Genomic DNA, 23,571 nt, shown 5'->3' with positions numbered 1-23,571 from the left:
CTATCTGGACCGGCCCAAAGCTTCTGTCCCGTCCCTTCGCCCTGCAATGAGCATGTGACTCACCTGCCTTGGGCTCTTACAGCAGATTATTAAAAGAGGGAAAGAAATCTAGAGTCTCTGGGACAGAAGCAGACTCCCTGCTGCGTAGCCTGGATTTAGTCTCAATTTCCATGTTCCTTTTTAACCCAGCAGAAATTCCAATTAAACCAAGTGCTAACGAGCAAGCTGAAAGTTGGACTATCCTCAGGGCTGGTGCACTGCCTACAGGTGGCATTTGGTATTACAATGATTTAAAAAGCACCCCCAAGGAAGAGTTATGGGCCTGCTCGCACTGGTTTAAATGTCACTGGAGTGAGAGCAGGATCAGGTCTGGAGCCGGAGAAAGCAAAGACAAGATGCTGGCTGAGAGAGGGAGCAGGGGATTGGGAATGAGGAGGGATTTCCCGCAGTGGCTTTTAAGGAGGAAGCTGAAGGCGGCCGGGCAGGGAGTACGGCTGGTTGCAGGCGTGAAGGGGGCCTGGAAGTGAAGGGAGCGGTGAGAAGAGTGGAGGGGGAGGAGGTGTCTATGGTGTGAGCCGTCACACAGCCCGAAGTGTCCAGCCCTGCAAGACGCACAGGCAGAATTCTGGTCTTTGCTGCACTGGGGCGAAGCTGGAGGTACGGCAGTCGCCAGTGGGGTGGTTCTAGTTATACGGGCGTCTGGCGGGAATCTCTGGTTTCATCCCCATGGGGGAAGGCCCTGCCTCAGGAGGCAGGATGCGGGAGAATGACATCATGGCTTTGATGAGTGGCTAATGTTGTGATGTCATTTCTGGAGGCGGGGCTTTGGGGATGACATCACTCATCCTCTCCTGAGGCCTGTCTGTCTTTTGGACGGGGCTGGAGCCACGCAGGGTTTTGCTGGGGGTAGCCCCACGGACAGAGGTGAAGCCTGCGGGCTGCCCCATCAAACACATCGCCCCCGACTTTAACAGTGACACAAACAGACCAATTTTCAAAATGCTTTAAAAATACATGGTCTGAAAATGGTACTTTCAATAGGGGGAAATACACGTCTATCGTATCACAATCTAGAGCCTGCACGGCTGAAGTCTGGCCAGCTTGGTGCTACCACAGATGCAGGCACGTCCGTTTCAGGGCACACGGCACGCCCCTGCCTTGGAGAGTGAGCTCTGCTGCCTGTCTCCCCACTGACCCCCAATGCTGCTCTCCCCACTCAGCCCCTGAATGGCTTGGGAGAGGCTCCCCATCTCCAACTCAACAGCAGGGCTCCTTCCCCCACCCCCACGGGATCGCCAAGACCCCTGGGTAGCAGACGGCTGGTGGGGAGGTGGCAGGGCTACAGCAAGTGGGGCGGGGCGGGGGGCACTACCTACAGCCCTGACAGCTCAGAGTTGTGCGGGTGGACTCTGAAAGCAAAGCACAGGGGGGTCTCGCTTAGGCACAACAGCCCTGCCCTGAGCCACTAGCTCATAGGCCAGAAGAGGGTGGGCATATACCTGTGCATTCATACGGGGCTTTAACCCAGCGGTGCCACCAGCCGCCTGGGGAGCTCCTACTGGCACTCGCTCTCCACACACACACACTTTGCAGAGCTCCACAGGCACACACCTGGCTGACAAACGTCTACCTCCCCTGTTCAGTGGGGCCAGAGCCCCTGAATACAGATGAGTCTTTGGTGCTGGGGACAGAGGTGGGACGCTGAGCCCAAGGCCGACCCTCGCCGCTGGGTTCCTTCTTGACTTTGCAGACAGCCCTGGTGGGACCCACACGCTGGGACGATGTCACCGCGCCGAAGGGGCTTCGCAAACAGCAGCCACCCTCCATGGAAAAAACAAACCATTACAGTGACGGGGCGACGCTGCGTCTCATCCGAGAAGCAACGCGCCACCCTGGGCGAAAGCACCCCTGACAGAGCCTCTGCCCTCCTGGAGCACTGTCCTCCCAGAGGCCCTGTGAGAACAGAGCCCACGGGTGCCAGCAAACAGCTGCCAAGACACAAAGCATCTACAAGATGAGCAAAGGTGATGAAGTGGGCAGACGCCCCATAGGTCCCCTTGGCGATGGGCACTCAGTGGCTGGTGGAGATTGGTGGCTCCGGAATAGCCAAGTGGTCCATACAGTACCAGCTGCTGCATCTCCTGTCCTCCACAGGCCAGGCAGGGCGTAGTGCATTGGCACAAACTGGCTGAGCACTAGAGTTTGGAGAGGAGCAAAGGAAATCCCCAGACGGTGATGCCAGGGCTGAGCCATGCTGAGATCAGCCCTGCTCGGGGGACTCAGTTCAAGGCAAACCAGTCCGCGGGCTCCTCCGCAGAAAGGAGGGACATCGGCTGCGTCTGTTACAAGGTGCTGGGCCCCTGGCACTCCTGCCACGTCACGCAAGCCCTCTGCCCGACGCTGAAGGGGAGAAGCCAGTGTCAAAGGGAGCAGACCGGCGCAAGGATGTGCCCAGCATGGAGACCTCGGCTTCCTCCCTGGAAGGTATCCGCAAGGGGCTGGGAAAACAGGCATGACGTCCCTTCTCCCAGCCCATGCCTTCCCCTCAACTCCCCCCCCCCCCCATGTTACATACATTGCTCCCCCGCCTGCCCAGTCAGGCTCCCAGCCCAAGTGAGCAACCCCGGATTTTATTGCAGATTTTAAAGTTAAATTAACGGTCCATTGCCCGCAGGCAGGGGCCTTGGCTGTCTCACACCCACAACCTTCCTGATGCCCCGCCACTAAAGGAAAACCAATATGATTCACAGCTTCAAACCCCAAAACCTGGCTGCAGCCCTTCTGAGCAACCCTCCAATAACACACCGGTGCGTCTGCTGGGGTGGCTCGGGACGTGGGTATTATAAATTATTATAAACAACACCAAGTTAGGAAATACGAGCAAAGGTGCATCCTGACGGCAGCCCTGTTAATGCAATGCCAGGATGCCACCCAGCCTGTGCCCAGTGACCCCGTTCGGCACGAGACGTCTCTGACACCTGACAGCTCTTCACCCAGGAATCAGCGGCTGTGTGGGCTCCCAGGGCGAGGCCAGCTGGCCACGGCAACGCAAGCAAGGAAAAACCGCAGGCAGGCCCAGCAGGGTGTGACAGGTTAATGGCGGCAGAGTGAGGGTTGCTGGGATCCAGAGCCCGGACGGGGCAGGGGCCACGCCATGGCCAGGAAACCAACTGGCAGGTACCTGGCCTCAAACAGAATCACTCCAGGCTGGATGGCGGGGATGGCCGCTGAGGGAAAAGGCGTGGGCGGGCTTTGCTTGCGCTCCAATGCTCGAGGGGGTCCTCCACAGCCCTTGGCCCGCCTGGCATCCCTCGGGGGCCATCTCCCCTTGGCAAGATCACCTCCAGTCTCCCTTCAGCCTCTGCTCCCTTCTATGCGCCAGGCGGGGCCACAGCTCTGTGGAGGATGGACCTTCGGCCCAGGGATTCAGGAGGCCTCCAGCCACTCCCAAGCCCAGCTACACCTCCGGGCCCGACCATGCTGCCCTGGTGCCTCTCATGGCAAGACGCCCTGGGGGGCTGAACAGTCTCCTGGCCCAGGCTCCCCTCCACCCCCCTGTGTGGCTGGGGCAGCCGAGTGTTCTGGCTGGGAACGGGGATGCCCCAGTTGATGAGGAAGGCAGGTCAGCCGCCTGCATGCGCTCCACTGGACCCCGTGCATGGGAGGGCGGGCTGCTCCAGTGGGCGGGGGGCGCTGGACAATATCGCCCCCCCAGTGGCCATACCCCACTGGAATAGAAACCCTAACGCTGCCACATGAACGTGTTTCCAGGGTTACCCCTGCAACCTCAACTGGCTCCCTAGAGGGGACAGGCCCCCTCCGGCTCCAGCAGCCCCCAGCCTCCATCTCCTCAACCACAAATTATTCCAGGATTTTTTACTCCCTAGTTTAAAATAGGGGGGTGGGGGAGAGAGAATCAGGCCAGAGTATGCAATGCCCTGTGAGTCTACTCTGTCCTGGCCGCCCCCCCAGGGGCTCTCTGTGGGGCTGGGTTAGCCTGGGGGGGAGCTGGCCATCGGAGAGGCTGGCATGGTGGTTGCCTTCTATAGCAAAGGGGGGGGCTGGAGAAAAACTCAAGCTGGCCTTGTCGCACAATGGCTCCCCGCTGATGCAGAAAGCAGGTCTGGGGTCCTGTAGGGGTAGCAGATTTACAGGGTAGGTTGGGGGGGCCAATGAAAGGGGTGCTGCTGCCTCTGTACGGTTTGCTTTTGAGACGGGCCTGAACCTCCAAGCCTGGATCTCCCCGGCGGGACTCTCCCGCAGGCCGGAGCTCCTGAGGACGGGCTGGTGGTGAAAGCAGCTTGATGCGTGGCCCCTGCCGGCCCCTGCAGCCCCGGCCCTGCCGCTGGGACGCAGCCTCACCCTCAGGCAGCCAGGGCCTGGGAGCCGAGTGCGGGCTCACGAGGAGCCGTACACAGACGCATTGCCAAGTGTGAGCAGCCTTCAAAGCACTGGGATGGCTCGGCTGTGGCTGGGAGTCGCTTGCGGTGTCCCGGCAGCCTGGCGGGAGACAGCCCGTCTCTGACGGCGCTGCTTTGGGCAGCAAGGAAAGCCCTCCCCCTCAGCCCTGCTCCAAGCCCGCATTTCACGGCTGGCCCATGTTTAAAAAACCCACACAAGCCAGACACCTGAGGGAAGCAAAGCCCAGCTCCCCTCCCGCCCGGGCGTTGCTGCGCCGAGCCATCTGTCGCATCATTAAAAAAATAAATCTTCCTTCTCTGAGGCCGCGCCACCCACTCCTGCCTCCGGGGGCAGCGCTAGGTAACCATGTGGAATCCGCCCCAAGGCGCAGCCTTTGCGGGGTAGGGGAAGCAAACCGCCAGCCCCGACCGCAGGGTGCGGCTCCTCTCGCGTCCCTCCGGAAAGGATCAAAGGAAGCGGTGGCCGCACGCAGTCTGCTCTGTACATTTACTCCTTGCTTCTTCGCCACCTTCCTGCAACCCCCAGGCAACCAGCCCTTCTCCCCTCTGCCAATGCAAGCAGCCCCCCAGCTGCCGCAGGGAAAGGGCGAGGGTCGCTTAGCGGTGGGCTCGGCCGGTGGGGAGACGCCTCCAGTGTCCATCCAGGCCAGTGCTCTGCCCTCAGGTCTCTGGGCCTTGCTGTGGCAGCTCCGTGGCAGCTTCTGGTTGGGGCTGGAGGATCCAGGCGGCTCACAGCCTTGCTGACAGCTAACGTTGGATGACTGCCACTCAGTGGAGGGCGGGGAGGGGCGGGGGCTCTGGGGCAAGGGGGAGTCAGCGGCTCCTAGGCTGGAGAGTTCGCTCCCCCCGGCTCCTCAGCAGAGAGTGTCCGTGTTGAAGGAGAGCTGAGCCTGCAGAGAGAAGAGCGGCGGGGGGTCACATGACAGCAGGGAGTCTCAGTGGTTCTGATCCGTGCAGGGTCTGCAACCCCCTCAAGCCCTGCTGGTGAAAGCGAGATGCCCCCACCTACCCAGCAGGGAATGGGGCTCTGGGAGTATTGCTCTGGCACTGAGACCCAGCTGGGCCTCCTGGAGAGCTTCAGAGACCTTCCCCCCTTGGCCCAATGGGCTGCGCAGGCCCAGAGGAGAAGCCAGACAGGAGAGCTCAGGGGCTGGGGAATGGGCATGTTAGGCCCAAGAAAATGGAGTATAGAACAGGGTGTTTGGCCAGCTTAGCCAGAGTGAGGCTAACAGTAGTTGCTGGGCCATTCCTGTCTCTGAGAAACCTGAGGACATGCTTGCTTGAGCTGCAGAGAACGAGATAAGAGGGGGGGCTGCACTCTTGTACCAGAAGTGCTAGGAACAGTTTGTTTGGACATATGGAGACTTGCAGTCTCCACTCCCTGTTTCTGTTCTTCATCTGTTCTTAACTCCCTCCTTTCTCCTAGTTTCTGGTGCATGACAACAAAGCTGATAAGACGTTCTGAGGCATCACGAATTGTTTGTAGTGCCAAAGAAAATAGCTATGCATGAATATTAGAAGCTTTCTAACTCATAAAGGGGGTTGGGTTGTTCTAACTATGACGCGACGGAACTGTCTATATAACCTCACTAGTTATTGTAATCATGGCTGGTTCTCTCTGGAGACGGGCCGCTCTCTCTTGTTGTGTGCACTCCTCAATAAAGAGCTTGGCACTGGACCTTGCTGGTGTTGCCTGTCTCTCTCTGCGGTCAGACAACGAACCGTGCCGTCTGGGTTCTGAGTCCCCGCCAGGCATCTCCCTGAGAGCTCCAGGCAGGGCACAAGGGGCATCACCCCTTGCCAGGGAGTGGGACTTAGACAGCAGAGGCTGCCTGAGCAGATTCCTGCACCCCGAGGGCTGGGTCTGACCCTAATACCGCCGGGGCAGCCCCTCGGCTGCAGAGGAGTCTCGGCAGGTTCTGTCTGGTGCAACGGGCAGCAGAGTCTGGCCCAAACTTTGTTCTGGGATTGGCTGGCAAAATCCACTTTGGGGGTCTTTGCTTCTTCCCTATTCCCCAGAGGAGGGCGATGCCCAGGGACTCCCCGTCATGCCTGAGAGCTCAGCGGTCGCCCTGCCCTACACAGGCACACGTAGGAGAGGGCGTGCTCTGCCCTGGGAAAACTCTGCTGGATGTCTGGGGACAGGGCCCCCCTCACCCTCTCCTCCTCGAAGCTGATCAAGCCCTCGTCATCTGTCTCTAGGTCCTCGGGCTCCTCCACCACCAGGGCCCGCAGCTCGGTAGGGGCGGCGCGGGGCCGCAGCAGACTCAGGATGTGCTCCAGCGGGGACTGGATCGAGCAGTTGGGGCTGGTCTCCTGCTGCTCCAGGTTGTCGCTTTGCTTCTTGGCAAAATTCACAAACACCTGGAAGAGCGAAGGTGAAAGCACCGTTCTCCAGACAGGGCTCAGGAGATCCCACGCCCCACCCAGCAAAGGGGAGTGGTTCTCCGTCCCACCCTCCAGCCTGTCTGCACACCCTGTGGGGCTGGAGTCAATCGCCTCGGGGCTCTGCACTGTGACCCCCAGCTCCAGAGGAGATCAGCCCCACCACTGGGACTAGCTAAGGCCCGCCACATGCATCTGACATGCTCATAGACCGCAGCGCAGCCGGGGCCCGGGGCCACGGAAGGGCCCACCAGGGTGAAATGCCCAATGGAGGCTGGTGCTGGACAACGAACAGGCACGGCTCTGACCCCCACTAAATCCGGCTGTAGCTAGTGAGTTCCTGCACTTACAATGGGTGGCCCCAGAGCAGGCCTTCCCTAGAACCCCCGCCCAGACGGGGCATGTGCCGACCCCGCCCGGGTTGCCCCTTGCCCCCGGGACTCACGTTATCCAGCGTGGTCTGGCTGACGGAATAATCCTCGATGCCCAGCACGTCCACCACCTGCTCCATCTTGCTGAAGACCTGGGCCAGCGAGATCTGCTCAGACTTGAGCTGGTACTGCACCTTGGTGTGGTGTCGCTCCTGTGGGAGTGGGACAGGCGTCAGACTCACCCCCGAGGCACTGACCAGCTTCCCCGCCTGCCCCTGGAGGGAGCGCAGCGGTGGGCGGTGCTCACCTTGAGGATGGCCTCGGGGAAGTTCCTGTTGAAGAACCGCACCACCTCCTTGACGCTGAGGCTGGACTTGGTCCGCACCGTGATCATGTAGCCATCTCCAAACCTGGGCAGGGCCGAAGACGCCACGTGAATCCACATCCCCCGAGAGGCCCAGCTGCAGCCCAAGCCCCCGCCCCGCCCAGCAGGGCACAAATCAGTGCCAGGGAGGAGCGTTTGCCCCAAGGACGTTGTCCCTGCAACTCCTTGACTGGCAAGCTCTATCCAGGGTGTCAACCAGCCTGGCCTTCCTCCCTGGGAGCCAACCATGCTGCCCCTGCATCGACACTGGCTCGGGAGCAAGAACCAGGGCGCTGGGTGTGGCAGCAAGTTGGCAGATTATCACCCCTGGGCCGCGTGGGACCAGGGAAGCAGAATTCTAGCCTCTGGCTGCACTGCCAGCCCACATCCCCGCGTCTTTGCCCACCCAGCTGCACTCACGTGCCTGACACCCGTAAGGAGAGGGGGAGCCTTCCTCATGCCAGGGACTGGCACAGAGCATGCCAGCCGGGGAGCTGCTGGTACAGACGAGGCCAGAAATCCCGAGGCTACAGAAACATCGTTCTCCTTAACCTCTGAGGCGAGGCCAAGAAGCAATGGGCTTAAATTGCGGCAAGGGCAGTTTAGGTTGGACATTAGGAAAAACGTCCTAACTGTCAGGGTGGTTGAGCACTGGAATAAATGGCCAAGGGAGGTTGTAAAATCTCCGTCATGGGAGGTGTTTAAGAGCAGGTTGGATAAACACCTGTCAGGGATGGTCTGGTTATTGCATAGTCCTGCCAGGAGTGCAGGGGACTGGACTAGACGACCTCTCGAGGTCCCTTCCAGCCCTACCATTCTAGGATTTATAAACGTACAGTGACACCGGCGACGGACGCTGCGCCATGACTCCCCCACCCTGATACCGCGGCAGCACTTCCCAGCCTCCTCCCTGGGGGGAAGAGGCTCTGCCCCAGGGCATGGGGGCCAGGCAGGTACTCTCCCCGCAGGCCTCTCTGCAGATGGATGGGGCTGTCCCCAGGGGCATGGGTGCCGGTCGGGAGCTCTCCCCACAGGCCCCTCCCTCGCCGGGGCAGGAATCTCTTACCTGTTTTTCAGGTGCTGGATGCTGCCGAGACACTTGAGCCGCCCGTTCACCATGATGGCCAGCCTGGTGCAGAGCGCCTCGCACTCCTCCATGCTGCGGGAGAGGAGGCAGAGATGAGCAGGGGCGGCCCGGCCTGGTTGTGCTGGGCGCAGGTCCCTGCTCTTTGGGTTCACGCGTCCCAGGGGCCAAGCCACTTGTACGGCCTGCACACGAGTCAGGGGGTGCCGCGTGGCAGGGCCCTGGGGTGCTATCGCTCCAGAAGGGGACACCTCAGATGTGAATGGGGCCTGGGCTCTTTTGGGGCCCTGATGGCTTCCCTGCCATGGTGGCGGTGCTGCAGGGATGTGGGGTAGGGAACCGTGGCTTCTCACTGGGCACTGGTGCCCCTTCGCTTCCCCCACCGCATGCATCCAGCTAGGCTGGGCTGCTCCGCTCCATGGAGAGCTCTCCCGTGCTGGGTCCCACGTGGTGGGGTGGGGTGGACAGGAGGGGGCTGTCACATCTCAGGCCGGCGGCCTGAGGCCTCACTAACCTGTGGGACGTCAGCACCACAGAGCGGCCCGTTTTGATGATGTCCAGGATGAGGTTCCACAGGAAGCGCCGGGCCTTGGGGTCCATGCCCGTCGTCGGCTCGTCCTTCCAGATGGGAGAGAGGCTGAGGTCACCCACCCTGGCCTCCTGCACTGGGCCCAGTCTTTCCCCCTGCCTCCCCCCTCGCACTGGCACCTTCCCTCACCCTTTATTCATTAGGATGATGTATCACAGGGGCTCTCAACCTGTCTCTTTCTGAGCCCCCTCCCCACATGCTATAAAAATTCTATGGTCCCCCTGTGCCACCATAACTGGTTCTCTGCATATGAAAGCCAGGGCCAGTGTTAGGGGGTAGCAAACAGGGCAATTGCCTGGGGCCTCAGGGCTCCCCACCAAGCTACATTGCTCAGGCTTTGGCTTCGGCCCACGGTGGCGGGGCTCAGGCCCGGGCTTCAACCCCATGTGGCAGGGCTTCAGCTTTCTCTCCGGGCCCCAGCTGGCCCTGCTCGGTGACCTCCCCCCCGAAACCTGGCTGAGAACCACTGAAGTATCAGGTGTATTACGGTAGCACCCAGGAGCCCCAGTCATGGAGCAGGATCACACTGTCCTAGCCACTGTCTCCCCTTCCTGCTCCCATCTCGATGGCTGCCCCTCAGCCCTGCTGCACACGGCTCCTGTCGGCTCCCCATTCCAGCCTCATGCTGGGATTGGGGCGTGTGGTGTAGACCCACTTCGCAGTCAGGGCACCCCCATCCCAGCTCACACCCCAGCACTGGCCTAGACCCAGGGGCAGCGGGGCTGCAGGGGGAGCAAAGGCGCCGGAGAGCCCCTCTCTCAGCCAGGGGGTTGGCAGGGATGGCTGGACCCCATGGCTTGGTCTGTTTTACCAAAGGCAGCTAGCTGCCCTCCGGCATTAGCTCAGCCCCAGGCACCTCCCATCCCAACAGCACGTCTGCCCCTTGAGCAGGAGCCAGGCGGACATGAATGGGAGAGCAGAGCCCACTCCTGGGCTCACCCAGACGCCCCGGGCACAGAGCTGAGCCGCGTCCCTTCCCCCGGCCCGGGCCTGGCGCCACACTGCTCACCAGGAAGATGAAGGCAGGGAAGCCAATCAGGGCGATGGCCGTAGACAGCTTCCTCTTGTTGCCCCCGCTGTAGGTGCTGGCCGGCTTGTCGGCGTATTTGGTGAGCTCCAGCTTCTTCATCGCCCACTTCACCACCTGGAGGGAGACACAGCGTGAGGGGGCTGTGGTTACCGGGCCCTGCTGCCTCCTGCGAGGGCCTAGCTACCATGGCAACGGGCCCTGGCCACAGTGCCAACAGGGACCAAGGTGCTCCCGGCTACAGGGCGAGGGGACGCGTGGGCACCGAGCTCCCTGCCTCGTGCAGTCCAGGCCTATTATGGGCCCCAAATCTCAACACTATTAGAATCAGCTGATGTGGACCAGCCTCCGTATTCCCACTGGCCCCTCCTTCCTAGCCCAAAAGCCACCCTGCAGAGAAAGTCAGAGCCATCGCTCCAGGCAGTCCCCAACCCCTCGAGGGGTACAAAGCGCTGGTGCTGGCACTCCCCGGGCTGGCCCTCCAGCACCGACCAGCCGAGTGGGCATGGCCCAGGCTGGGCTCCCATAGAACCACACATCTGGGGTGTGCATGTGTGTTCCGTGTGCACCTGGGTCTGTGCGTCTGCCCGGGGGGTGGGCGTGTTGCCAGGTAGGCTGTCAGAAGCCATGCTGCTCACTCTGGAGCGGTTTTTATCCCAGGGTGGTGGGCAGGAGCTGATGGAGGCTCTGGTCTCCCCATAGCAGCTCAATGGCAAGAGGGGGATAAATTGGCCTCTGGCCTGTCAACCACCTGTTGAATTAAGCCCTGGTACTTGGTAGCCATGCCCCATGCCACTGGCAGACAGCCGGCACTGGCATTGAGAGCCCTTAGGAAGTACCAGCCGTGCAGTGCCAGGGGGTGTGGCTCCCCCAGTGTGACATGAAATGGCATTTCCAGAGCCAGTGGCACCAGAACCCTCAGCAACATCAAGACAGAGCCTCTCAGACCTGTGTCTAGGGGCTGTCGCAGCTGGGCCCCCTGTACCCACCCCAGCATTGCTCTTCTCGGGCTGGGAGCAGGGGGCAACAGGACCTGGCCCATGGCAGGGAGAGATCCTGCTGGTCGAGCAGCAGCCCTGGCTATGCATGGGGGGGCGGGGGTCACTGCAGCCCAGGGCATGATCACAGATCAAAGGGAGGAGGAAAGCTCTGACCTGCTAGTGCCCAGGATTTCCTGCTCTGGGAGGACTGGGAAGTTGGCCCTGTGTGATGACCTCTGACTCCCCCGCCTGAGGGCAGAAGCCCAGCCCAAATGGTTCCATTCTGCAAAGCCCCAGGGCTCCCCAAGGCCTTACCCTCTCCTCGTCCTTCCAGGGGATGCCACGCAGCCGGGTGTAGAGCTCCAGGTGCTCCTGCGCCGTGAGCTCGTCGAACAGCGCGTCAAACTGCGGGCAGTAACCCAGGCTCTGCTGCACCTGGAGGAGCTCCTTCAGGATGCTACGGGGAGAGGAAGGATGGTGCAGTGGTGAGGGCACTAGCTCAGCACTTGGGAGATCTGGGTTCAAGTCCCTGCTCCACCACAGGCTTCCTGGGTGACTTTGGGCAAGTTCCTTCCCTGCGCCGTGCCTCAGTTTCCACATCAGTAAAACGCAGCTGGTTGGGGTGGTTGACACGTGAGCAAAGCAGGCTACGTCTGTGATTGTTTTCTAGAGCTTTGCTACTGGACTGCCACCTGCTTTGGAAAACCCAAATCCACGGGCAGCCTGCGTTCCCCCACAGCAACACCACGGGCCAAGGTCACTGAAAGTTCCCGGGGGGATTGATTTGCTGCAGTGCGACTGGCTCCAAGGGCCCCTCCCAGGGCTGGCTGGACACTCCCCCGTAAGGCCCACCCACAGGCCGAGCTCCAGTCCCTTCCACCGCCCATCACACAGCGTAAACCTCACCTGACCACGCCCTGTCTGCGGGTACCTGTGCCCGTTGATGAAGGCCTCCCCTCCGGTGGTGCTCTCGTCCCCAGTCAGCATCTTGAAGGTGGTGGTCTTCCCCGCCCCATTGACGCCCAGCAGCCCGAAGCACTCCCCGGGCCGCACGCCCACACACAGACGGTCCACGGCCAGGATGCGCCCGATCTTGCGGGATTTGTACACCTGACCCGACAGGAACAAAGGGGCAGCTCACTGCCATGCCTGCGGCAGGCTAGGATCCCTGGCCATGGAGGGCTCTGAACCCTGCAAGGCAAGGCGCTGGGCTCGCGACACACCGGCGCTGCCCATGCCAAAGGTGGGCAGAGGGTAAACGCGCCGGTCCCCCCAGCCAACAGCTGCACTCTGGAGGAGCTGGAGACCTGCCCCAGGCTCCAAACCCGACCCCCACAATGGTCACATGCATGTGGGTGCCATTCTCCTCTGGTCCTGGGGCATAGCGCCCCTCTCCCACCTGTGCTGGCTGGGGGAATCTCCCGCCTGCCTGCCCCACGCTCATAGGGTAGGGTCACACACAGAGGTTGATGTCTCTGAGCTAACACAGCCAAACCTCTTAGCTGAAGTGGCACAAGCTCCTGGCTTCAGCTCCAGAGGGCCTGGGCTCAGTGACCCACAAAGGGGCATGGTACCAGGTCTACGTCCCAGCCAGAGGCCCTGTCCTGTGCCAGGCTGAAGGGGGCCATCGGCAAGGACGGAGCTGCCCCTACCTTGGTGAGATTCTCAATCTTGAGCATGTCGTTGTCGGCATCGCCGCGCAGGACCCGGTGCCGTTCGTTGGCCACGTCGACGTCGTCCTCAATGGGCTTGTTGGAGACGGGCAGCCGCCTGGGGGAGGGGGAGATGGTGTGGGGTGGGTCAGGGGAGCTGCGCTGTGTGGCCAGATAGACCACAAGGTCTGTGCTCCCTTCCTCCTCCCAGCAGAGGGGACTTGGGACCTCCACAAGGCAGTGTGGTCCAGTGAATGGAGCACAAGACCAGGGTCCAGGAACCCCTGAGTTCTAACCTTGCCTCTGTTCCAGCTTGCTAGATAACTGTATCCGGTCACCACCCGCCACTGTGCCTCGGTTTCCCCACTGTAAAATGGGGCTGGTACCCCCCACCTCACAATGGCCCCTCTGGCAGTTTGATCTGCAGAGGAGTGACCCAGTTTGGAACAAATCTGTCCCTCTGGACCCAGGCTGACCCATAAACTGCTCCTAGCCTCTGCCTGGCTGGGCAGGGGATTACTAAGCAATGGTGGGATACGTGCCTCCCATCTGTGCTCTCTAGGGGCAGAGAGAGCATGACAGACTCCTCTCAGCCCTGCTTTGCAGACCCAGCAACTGGGATCGTATGTTCTGCTTTTGAAGTGTGTGTGTGTGCGTGTGTGTGTGTCTGTCTGATCTGAACCCCAGGCAGGCCCCAAAACCTGTCCCTTGCCACCGACTGGGGTGAATTCATAGCCCCTGGCTCTCCAGGGGGCACCATCTTGTTCTGTGACCATGTCCCCGATCCGCCTAGCATCATGGCCGTCATGTCTGACACTCAGGGAGAACGTGAAGGACACAGTGCGCAGAGCCTCCCATTGCCCCCCTGACCCTATCACTCACTGTGGTTTCCGGAGGAAGTTATATTGGCACATGATGGTGATGAAGAAACCTACGAAGCCTTCAATCGTCATGGCGACCAGGCCCCGGGTCACAATGTCCCACTCAAAGGGTGATTTCATTTTATCAAACTGCCCTGGGGGGAGCAAACGAAGAATTTACAAGGGATAAGATCAGACCAAGATAAGAGCATAGGACTTACCGCACTACGCCTGGGCCAAGCACCTATCTAGTATGGCATCCTGTCCCTGACAGTGACCAGTACTAGCGCTTCAGAGGAAGGCACAAACCCCCAGCAAATGCACTGTACTGGAGGGATGGGGGATTCCTTCCTGATCAACATGTGCCCTGAAGCATGAGGATTGAGAGCACCAGTATTTTTTTCCCAAGATACCAATACAAGAGATTAACAAAGAGACAAGTCGTCTTAAACAAAGTAACCCTGGCAAACAGAGGAGCCCTCCTAATAATGCACGAGGAAGGAAATATTCACAGACAAAATCACCAGTGACTATACTGCTGAAATTTCCCTGTAGAAGGCCATTACAAATGCCTGTAATGATCTCAAACAACACCTAGCTTGTCGGCGCTGAGGCCCCGATCCTGCCAAGACATATACACATGCTTACCTGTGCACACCAGTGCCATTAATGGACCAACTCGCAGGGAGTAAAGTTACGCATATGGGTAAATGCTTGGAGGGTCGGGGCTTTAGAACTTAAGCTCTTGGTCTGTGTATGGAAGATGCTGAGCAAAACGGGCCTCTGATACATTATAATTAAATGCTACAGCGAGAAGCCCACATCTCAGTACACTGTCTAGAACTAAGTTCAAAGAAAACCAAGGAGCAATGAAAGCCAACATTTTCAAAATGCTGCCGGAGATAAACACAGGGCTGCAGACTCTCTGTTAGGAGCAGACATTTTTCCACTAGGTGGAAGATAAACCCTTCTTCTCCCTTTGGTTAACTAACCACATTACATTACTGGAGTGGGACTGTGAAATGGAAAGATGTGGTTTCGCTTTCAATTTTGCTTCACTTCTGGGATCGAGGCCACACAGCATTCTGGGTGATTTGTTGTCACCAGCGCTAGATCTAGACAGAACAATGCCCTTCCATCCGGACATCCTTTGCCAGTAAAGTCATCTTGCAACTTTACAATATCAACTACGTAGAAAATGCAAATTGTAAGTCCTTGGTTTTTTAAAGGATTTCTCAGCACCTTCTGGAGCAGACTCTAAGATACCAGCAGCTCTGGAAGTAAATATGAAAGCGATTTGGAAAAAGGTTTCCAGGGCCAAGTTCAAGAGACCCCAGTCAGACTGTGAGCTCCTTGGGGCAGGGACTGTTTTCTGTTCTATGGCTGTACAGCGCCTAGCACAATGAGGTCCTGGATCTTGCACATGGCGCCTAGGTACCACGATAATACAAATAATAAATGACAGGAGGAAAAAAAAGTCTGTATGAATGGGTAGCGCTTCCCCAAAGTGACTTGCAGAAAGTCCAGTGATCACTAATAATAGAAACCGCCTCTCTGACACACTCAGTGGAACCCGGACAAAGCTTAAGTTGGGACATTTAGGCTAGTTTCCTCTGGGCTACGCGATGCTAACAGTGAGCAAGACGGTCTGTACAGATACAGCCCTTGTGATTACACTGGGGTAGTGGCCAGGAGCCCTGGCCATGCCCCAGGGATTGTGCTAGGCGCTGCACAAACACGGAACAATAAGATGTGTGGCAAGGCACCTCTTTTCTCTGGCGATGGTGGCCTGAGGTAATCAGTCCCACTCAGGCAGGGTTTGCTTCCCGCCTTGGTGCTTCCCTTGATTGAGTCTCCACGATAAGCCTGAAGGTAAGCCTAAGGGGTGCTCCTTCCCCACTCAAAAAGGGAAATAGTCCCACAGACCCTGTCCACACCTTTCCCTGCCTCCTCGTGGGGACAGGGTGTCTGTCCTGGGGTGTCAGCCCTTCTCCTAGCCGGCACTCGGGCTTGTCTGCTTCCCCGGTGGGAAGGAACACGGCCTCTCCTCCTGGAGAAGCTTCTTCCCGGCTGCTACTGGCCTGGTAACAGCTGGTGCCTCCCTCTCTCCTCCCTTTCTCTCACTGGAGAAGGAGGTTTGAAAAGGTCTCAGGCAGCTCTTAATTGGATTCAGGTGTGTCTAATTAACCTGAGGTGACCCCTTCTCAGTTTGTAAGAAAAAGGGCTTTTAACAGTCTAGGGCTAACATATCTGCCTTCCATTGCTCTCTTGCAGCCGTCTGGCCTGACTTTAGCACAGATGGTACCTGCCCCGTTTCCCCTCCATAGACTGCATCAGCTCTCACTTCCTCTCTCTACCACGCAAACCTGCCCGGCAGCCACGCTGGGTCCCAAGGACAGCCAGTGGGTAAGGTCAGTGACCTGCTGCCCCTTGCCGTGCCGTGCCGGAGCGCGGGCCTTACCGATCTTGGCGTAGTATTCGTTGATGTATTCATTGTAGGCCATTTCCATCAGCCCGTGGCCCAGGTTGTAGTTGGGGAAGATGAGGAAGCAGCTCTTCAGGTAGCTGTTGACGACCTTCAGGTCCTGCCGAGGGGGGAGGAGGAGGTGATGACACACACCCCCAGACTGCCTTGTGCCCACCCCCCTAGAAGTGCCCCAGAGACCAAAGGCTTCAGCATGCAGAGCGAGGATCTCCTGCATGGCCTCTCTGACTCGGAGTCACACCGCTGGCACGCAGTCTGTACTACGGCCCACGCAGTGCGCGTGGCAGCATGCTCCTTCCCTCCCGCACCTGTCACAGGCTCCCTGCGATCCTGGCCATTGGTTTGGTGGCCATGCTGACCGGTAAGATCACAGGGCTGGCCGACAGCAGTTCTAGCAGGGCTGAGGATGGCTGGGCTAGGCAGGACAGGGAAGGCCGGCCCTGCCCCTTTTTGGGGGCCCACAGGAGCACGTACCTTGTCGTGTTCGAAGAGCTGCAGCAGAAAGGTGGCGACAGTGGCCGTGATGCCAATGAAGAGGTTGATAACGATCAGGAAGACGTATGCTGAGCTGGGCACCTCGAACCAGAAGGAGGCTGGGTACATGATGGGGGTGATGGACCAGCTGGTGTAAACAGAACACCAAGGTGAGTGCATCCTACACAGGACCGAGCCCTGGCCCTGCCCACCCCATTCATACTAGGCCTAGTGAGTGACAGCCCCAAACTCTGGGATCCTTGGTTCATTGGCTAGAAACACAGAGGCGCTTTAGCCAATCCTCAGCCAGCTCCTCCCAGAGCAAATCAGAGCCAGCGATGGCTGCCCCAAGACTTTCTCCAAATAAAACACACAAGCAACCTCTCCGCCTTGCCCGAAGCACTTCCCAGACACCGATGGAACCTGCCTTGCACGACGGGTCGCAGACGGGACACCCTTACCCAGATCATGGCCCACCTTCCATTTGTGGGCTTCCAGCTCGAGGGGTTTGGGCTGGTGCTGAGCACCCAGAACTCAGAGCTGCAGGTGCTCATGTCCGGAGGCCTGGTCTGCGCTGAGATCCTTGCCACTGAGGCAGATGGATACTGGGGTGACCTGCACCAGGGCAAGCCCCAATCTACACCAGTGCAGCATGTCTACACCTTGCACCAGTGGCTGAAACTCCAGCCTACACAAGGCCTCAGCGTCTCTGGCTGGGCACCCTGAACAAGAGGCCACAGGGAACATTTTGGCCCAAGCAATTCGCTCAGGATCCCACACAAAGTTCTTGGCACAGCCAGATCTCCTGACAACCAGCCCCATGCTCTAACCACACGACCATCCTTCATCCTTTCAAGGAACCAGGGGGTTCTCCAGTTTGAGTTGATGGGGAACAGGAGAAAGTCCAGTCTGTGGTAGGATGGGTCAGGGACTGGCCTCATGGGGTGGCAGCCCAGAGGCTGACAGATGAGTCGGGCTTCAGGATTTATAATTCTACAGCGACTAAAACATCTGTCAGAACAGAAGCCCAGAGGGCAGGACCACACAGCTTCTGCATCATTCGGCATTGTGCTAGAAGCCTGCCGCTGACACAGTGCTCCCCGCTCCATTGCTGGCTGTTAGAAACTCCCCATCTAGCCGTGCGTGTGACGCTAGTGCTGGGCTAGCAGCCCCTGGCCATTTATCCACAGCACGGGGACAGCCTGGGCAGCAGCAGTCCAACCTTCCCCCGTCGGGCCCTGCTGACGCCCCTCATCACTGCTCTCCTTTCATTCCCCTCCCAGAGCACGCGTGTCCCCCGAGCGACGGCCAGCCAGGCGGACGTACCCATAGAGCAGGAAGAGCGAGAGGACGGCTGGGAAGTTGGTGCGGGACGTATACGCCGGGAGGTCGAACACGAAGAGGATGATGATGCAGCATGTGGCCGGCACCAGGTAATTCAGCTGGAAAACAAATGCACCAAAGACGAGAGTGAACCCGCTGGGGTGGAGCTAAGAGGGGATCCCCGTCCTCCGTTCAGGAGGTCGTGAATTCAGAGCCCAGGGATGCAGGACCGGTGTGGGAGACCCAGGCCAGGTCTACACTACGAAGTTTTGATGGCATAGCTATTTTGGTCAGGGGGTAAAAAACCACAGCCCCCCCAAGCCGAGACAGCGACGCCGGCTAAACCCCCAGTGTGCACGCGGCGATGCTGATAGACAGGGCTTCTGGCCGCTTAGCGCTGGGGGACGTGGTGTTACTATGGTGATAAAAACATCTTCTCTCAGCATACCCTGCGTCCACACTAGGGGGCTCCGCTGGTGCAGCCATATTGGCAAAGCATCTGTAGTGCAGACAAAGCCCCAGCCTATGGGCTTTGCTCCCAAACTGGTCTCACCCTGCTCAGAGCCAAATACAAAACCAACCTCTCAGGCTCTTGGTAAGTCACCCCTCCCACCCCCACCCCAATAACCTACCCGCCAAGGAAGCTATTTCTCCCACAGGCTGGGCAGGCTGAAAGAGAGCGATGAAGAGATTGTTACGGTGACTTCTTTCCCAAAGACCTGGAGGCGCTAGGCACTGCAGAACCGGGGCCAGACCAGCTCGCACAGAGATCACGCGGAGACTGCCCCGCCCCGCCCTCAGGGCACAGCGTGAAACGGCTGCAGGGGAACTGGTCCCATAGCACATTTAATTGCAGACACCCAGTGGTCCTGTTCTTCTGAAGGGGCCAAAATGGGCCTATTTCTGGGCGCGTTTCACAGCTCGTTCCAGCCGATCTCCACTTCCATCGCACGTCTCAAAGCTCCCCTTCAGAGACGTGAAAATGGGCCCAAGGAAGTGCCGAGCACATCCTGAGCGCCCCCGCACAGCTTGTCTGAGCTGCCCCCACCCCTCACTCTAGGCCTGGGTGGAAAGGCCGAAGGAGGAACTCGCTGTGTTAAAGGACATGGTTCAGAACGGATCTTCCTGCCCACAGGATGTGAGAGAACACGAGTGCCTCACGCATGGCGCCCATTGCCCCAGTGCACCCCACAACCAAACCCCTTCCCCACCCACAGCCACCTCACTTCCGCCGGCCTGACTGTGCACTCCCCAGAGCCGATGCCCTAGATGGAGCAAGGGGCAGGATGCAGACGAACCGTCAGCAAGGAGACCACAGCAGAGGCGAAGGAAGCAAGATGCCACATGACAAGCGATCCCCATGGATAGGACAAGGTCCTGGCTGGGCATAAACGAGGCAGTGACCCTCAGCTGATGGGTGGGAAATGCTCTGTAGGCCCTTCTCCCAGGGCTGTCTGCTAACTGGGGGAAGGAAGGAGACGCTCCTGCACTGGGAGAGCCTGCGTGAAAGGGACCTTCCTGTGGATGGATCACTCTCCAGGGACCATGCACGCAGGGCTGGACAGAGACCTCCCTCGTGGACATCCTGTGTAATCAGCCCCTGCTCAGACAGCCCCCGGGCAGTCGCCTTGCCCCCAGGCTCCTTCGCCATCCCGGTCTGGGTGAGGAGGCCCAACCGCCCTTCTCGGCTCTTACCATGTCCCACACGTAGTTGGCCAGCCAGTAGATCACCGGGTCGCAGCCGCTCACGAACTGCAGGTGCTTGGCTTTGGTGGCCTTCTCAGCCACCAGGAACACCACGAAGCTGGCTGGCACGAAGGACATGGCCACAATGATGAAGATGGCGATGACCACATCCGTGCCTTGCAGGCTGCGGCAGGAGAAGAGCGACAGAAATGGCAGCGAGAAGGAGGGAAGCAGAGTGGGACGGGGGTTAGCCCAGGTGGGAGAACTGTGCCCCAAATTACTCCACATGCCACAAGCCACTGCTCACTTCACAGCTGGGTATCCCTGCAAGGAAACCAGCCCAAAGGCCTCTCCGTGTGTGCACATGCGAGGGGGGAGGGGGGGGCATGAATAAGGCTAGTTGTTAGTCATGGAAACAGAGACTTTGGCCCAGATCCTCAGAAGTATTTAGACTCCAAATTTCCATGGATTTCATTGGGAATTAGGAGCCTGCATCCCTTCGTGGAGTGGGGGCCTGTGTGACTTAGTTTTTCAGGCTGGCCAGGATCTCTCTCTTCTCCGCCTCTCGCAGGGGGTGGCACTGGGCTGGCACAGCTCCTCCCCTCCTGGGCCGGCAACCTTTGCCATAGAAAACCTAGTGGGGGCCTCCCTCCATTTTCATCCATCACAAACACCGCCCCCACTCCCCAGCCAGGCATGTGCACACCATCCGCGAGCCCATTGGTACACACAGGTAATCCAGGGAGAGGCTGGCGCTCGTCTTGTTCATCGGATGGTTGGTTACTGTGATGCCTGCAGCAAAACGTGACAGGAAACATAGTGAGAGCCGGTGTGTAAGAACAGCCCCTTGCACCCTCACCCCCGTGGATCAGCCCTGGAACAACCCCTCACTATCTCAGCCCCCAGCCCCTCGGCTCAGCCCTGCCATGGGCCGGGCTCTACAACAGCTGGGGGACTGAAGGGAATTCCCTTCCCCGCTGCAGAGCTCATGGAGTAGCGTTATCCAAGGAGCTCAGAGCACTTTGCAAACGTTAACTGACAGGACCCATGTCAGCCTGGCAAAGCCAGCACCATCCACGTGTCACACGTGCACACTCTGCAGCACGGAAAGCTTAAGGGACGTGCCCAAGGTCATTTAGGGTCTAATCCTGCCCCCGCGAGACCTGACTCCAATCCCCTGCTCTAACCACTAGACCACAAAGCCTCTCAAGACAGACATGGGTTTTCAAACCCAACTCCCAGTGTGGCAAGAGCAGCCAGACCAGAGTCTGTCTAGTCACTAGCCTGCCCTCCTCCCCCTCTGTTAGCCCGTGGTTGGATTCTACACCAGAGCCGGAGGGGTCTGTCTCAGGGGGGTTTTCAGCTCATCGATTCTCATTATTGCTCGTCAGGTCTGAGTCCCCAGCCTGGCTTGGCCAGCTCACCGTAGGCGGCGGGGTTCCCTCTGCTCTTGGGCAGGTTGGCCCGCAGGATGGCGTTGTTCAGCACGTTCAGGTAGGTGGGCATACTGTGGTAGCCCTTGTTGTTGTAGAAGACCTGGAAGGGCAGAGCAGAGACGCACACTCAGCTCTGGGAGCTCCAGCAGGGTGCCCTGCTCAAGGAGGGGCTGAGGGAGGCTGGGGGAAGCGGAGGGGCTTGGGCGGTTGGCAGAGCGTGAGAGCTGGCACCAGATCCATCCTGCAACGCCTGGCACAGGGGAGGCCCGCTGGGGTCAGCCCCTTCCTCCCAAAAGCCGCTCTCTCTAGTCCATGGCCCATGGGGCTGGCATTGGAGTCCATCTCTAAAGAACAGCAAGCTACCGAGTGCTGCTGAGGGGCACTGGAGACACCTCTGGCCTCTTGTTTGCTGGAGGACACACCTGTCCTCCAGCAAACAAGCTCACTTGCGAGGGGCCCTGGAACAAGATCTGACCTTTTTCCCCTTCCCAAGAGCATGCTGGGAAGCCTGTACATCCCTCTTGCTCTGGGACCCCTTCGGCGGGACTCTGGAAGGATGGTGGGTCTGTGCGGGGGACTCAGTGGGATGGGGCTGATACAGGGACAGAACCTTTCCCCGCTCTCCGAGCATCCCCTACCTGGGCTGTTCTCCTGACCGCGATCTTCCGCACCATGGGAGGGGCCTGGGCGCCAAAGGACGCTGGGATGGATTTCTGGACGTTGCCAACGGTGATCGCTCCATACCTAGGGCAGAAGGGGAAGCAAACGAAAGGCTGGGGCCACCGTCTTTCAGCCCAGGCGACACAGAGGAAAGACGAGCAGCTGGAAGAATGGGACCTGACCCACCCCTGAAATGTTGGGCTCCACGGGAGGAACCTGAGCGAGGTTGTACAAGGCGCTGGTGAGACCTCATTTGGAGTACTGTGTGCAGTTCTGGTCTCCCATGTTTAAAAAAGATGAACTCAAACTGGAACGGGTGCAGAGAAGGGCCACTAGGATGATCAGAGGAATGGAAAACCTGTCGTATGAAAGGAGACTAGAGGAGCTTGGGTTGTTTAGTCTGACCAAGCGAAGGCTGAGGGGGGATATGATTGCTGTCTTTAAATATATTAGAGGGATTAATACAAGGGAGGGAGATGAATTATTCCAGCTTAGTACTAACGTGGATACGAGAACGAATGGATATAAACTGGCCGTGGGGAAGTTCAGGCTTGAAATTAGACGAAGGTTTCTGACCGTTAGAGGGGTGAAATATTGGAACGGCCTTCCGAGGGAAACGGTGGGGGCGAGGGACTTGTCTGGCTTTAAGATTAAGTTAGATAAGTTTATGGAGGGAATGGTTTAATGGTAAAACATAGTTGTCAAGGAAAACCAAGCAATGGTAGGTAAATAGCATAATGGCTAAAAGGGGTCAGGATGGAGACTCTTGCCTATATGCTCGGGGTCTTACTGATCGCCATATTTGGGGTCGGGAAGGAATTTTCCTCCAGGGCAGATTGGCTGAGCCTCTGGAGGTTTTTCGCCTTCCTCCGCAGCATGGGGCAGGGATCTCTAGCAGGAGGGTCTCTGCCGATTGAGGTCACTAATAACAGGATTGGGGACTTCAGCAGCAGAGTCCAGGGAAGGGGCGGGGATGGTTTTATGGCCTGCAGCGTGCAGGGGGTCAGACCAGATGATCATAATGGTCCCTTCTGACCTTAAAGTCTATGAGTCTATGAGTCTATGAGGGCAGGACAACGAACCGCGGCCGGAACTCCCAGCCACCACTTCCGACCTGTGAGCTGCTCCCAGTCACCCGCTGCAACCCAATCCCTGAGAGCCCGCTGCTTCACCCACAAGGCCTGGTGTCACAGCCGATGCGCCCCTGCTCCCTTCAGAGCCAGGCCACGCTGCTCCCTGCTTGGCCAGAGGTCGCCACTGAGCACCCAGGGGCCCTTCTCTGTCCTCCATTCCAGGGGCGAGCCGAGAGCACCCCGCAGCCTAAGCAGGGGGGCTGGAAACCGAGACCTGGTGGTGTCAGCGGCAGGGCACTGGGACTAGCGTTACCGAGCGGGTCTGCTCAGGCTTCGGAGTAGGAGCCAACTCCACCCAAGAGTCTGAGGGCCAACAGCTTCCCCATAGTAGGTCCCTGCCCAGCACAGCTGTGGCCACTGAAGGGCTCCTCCTTTCCACAGCCCCCCGAGGGAAATCTCAGAGGACTCGGACAGCCCTGAGGGAAGGGGGAGGATGGTCACATCCTACTGCCCTGCCCCCCGAGGGCCAGCGCTTTCCCAGCCGTGGGCTCTCTCTATGCCCCTAGTTAGCCAGCCAGCCAGACACAGTGAGTGACAGCTGCAGCACATCCCAGGGACACCCTACCAAACAGAAAAGGCAGAGCCTCTGGAGATGGACTTTCAGAGAGTGCTGCCCCCCCCCCCTGAAGATCAGGCCCCCA

The 23,571-nt window shown here is 59.0% G+C and overlaps 1 protein-coding gene across 3 annotated transcripts in view; it reads right to left on the bottom strand.

The window, feature by feature from the left end:
• Positions 1-986: 986 nt before the first annotated feature.
• ABCA2 (ATP binding cassette subfamily A member 2) overlaps positions 987-23,571 on the bottom strand; it is a 132,070-nt gene continuing 109,485 nt past the window's right edge. For all 3 annotated transcript variants that reach the window (XM_008175098.4, XM_065572528.1, XM_065572529.1), the window contains 18 exons: positions 21,776-21,881; positions 21,126-21,237; positions 20,433-20,493; positions 19,711-19,885; positions 18,019-18,134; positions 16,693-16,840; positions 16,195-16,318; positions 13,756-13,888; positions 12,874-12,991; positions 12,153-12,331; positions 11,537-11,678; positions 10,224-10,358; positions 9,140-9,243; positions 8,608-8,700; positions 7,485-7,587; positions 7,252-7,389; positions 6,579-6,785; positions 987-5,311 (listed from right to left, as the gene is read on the bottom strand). In XM_008175098.4, the coding sequence (XP_008173320.2) occupies positions 5,276-5,311; positions 6,579-6,785; positions 7,252-7,389; positions 7,485-7,587; positions 8,608-8,700; positions 9,140-9,243; positions 10,224-10,358; positions 11,537-11,678; positions 12,153-12,331; positions 12,874-12,991; positions 13,756-13,888; positions 16,195-16,318; positions 16,693-16,840; positions 18,019-18,134; positions 19,711-19,885; positions 20,433-20,493; positions 21,126-21,237; positions 21,776-21,881 (2,230 nt within the window). In that variant the 3' untranslated portion in view covers positions 987-5,275. The remainder of the gene's footprint in view (positions 5,312-6,578; positions 6,786-7,251; positions 7,390-7,484; positions 7,588-8,607; positions 8,701-9,139; positions 9,244-10,223; positions 10,359-11,536; positions 11,679-12,152; positions 12,332-12,873; positions 12,992-13,755; positions 13,889-16,194; positions 16,319-16,692; positions 16,841-18,018; positions 18,135-19,710; positions 19,886-20,432; positions 20,494-21,125; positions 21,238-21,775; positions 21,882-23,571) is intronic.

Source organism: Chrysemys picta, chromosome 18 (assembly GCF_011386835.1).
Source record: "Chrysemys picta bellii isolate R12L10 chromosome 18, ASM1138683v2, whole genome shotgun sequence".
Taxonomy (NCBI): domain Eukaryota; kingdom Metazoa; phylum Chordata; order Testudines; family Emydidae; genus Chrysemys; species Chrysemys picta.
Note: the sequence above shows the minus strand (reverse complement) of the source record. Positions and strands in the feature narration are given on the sequence as shown.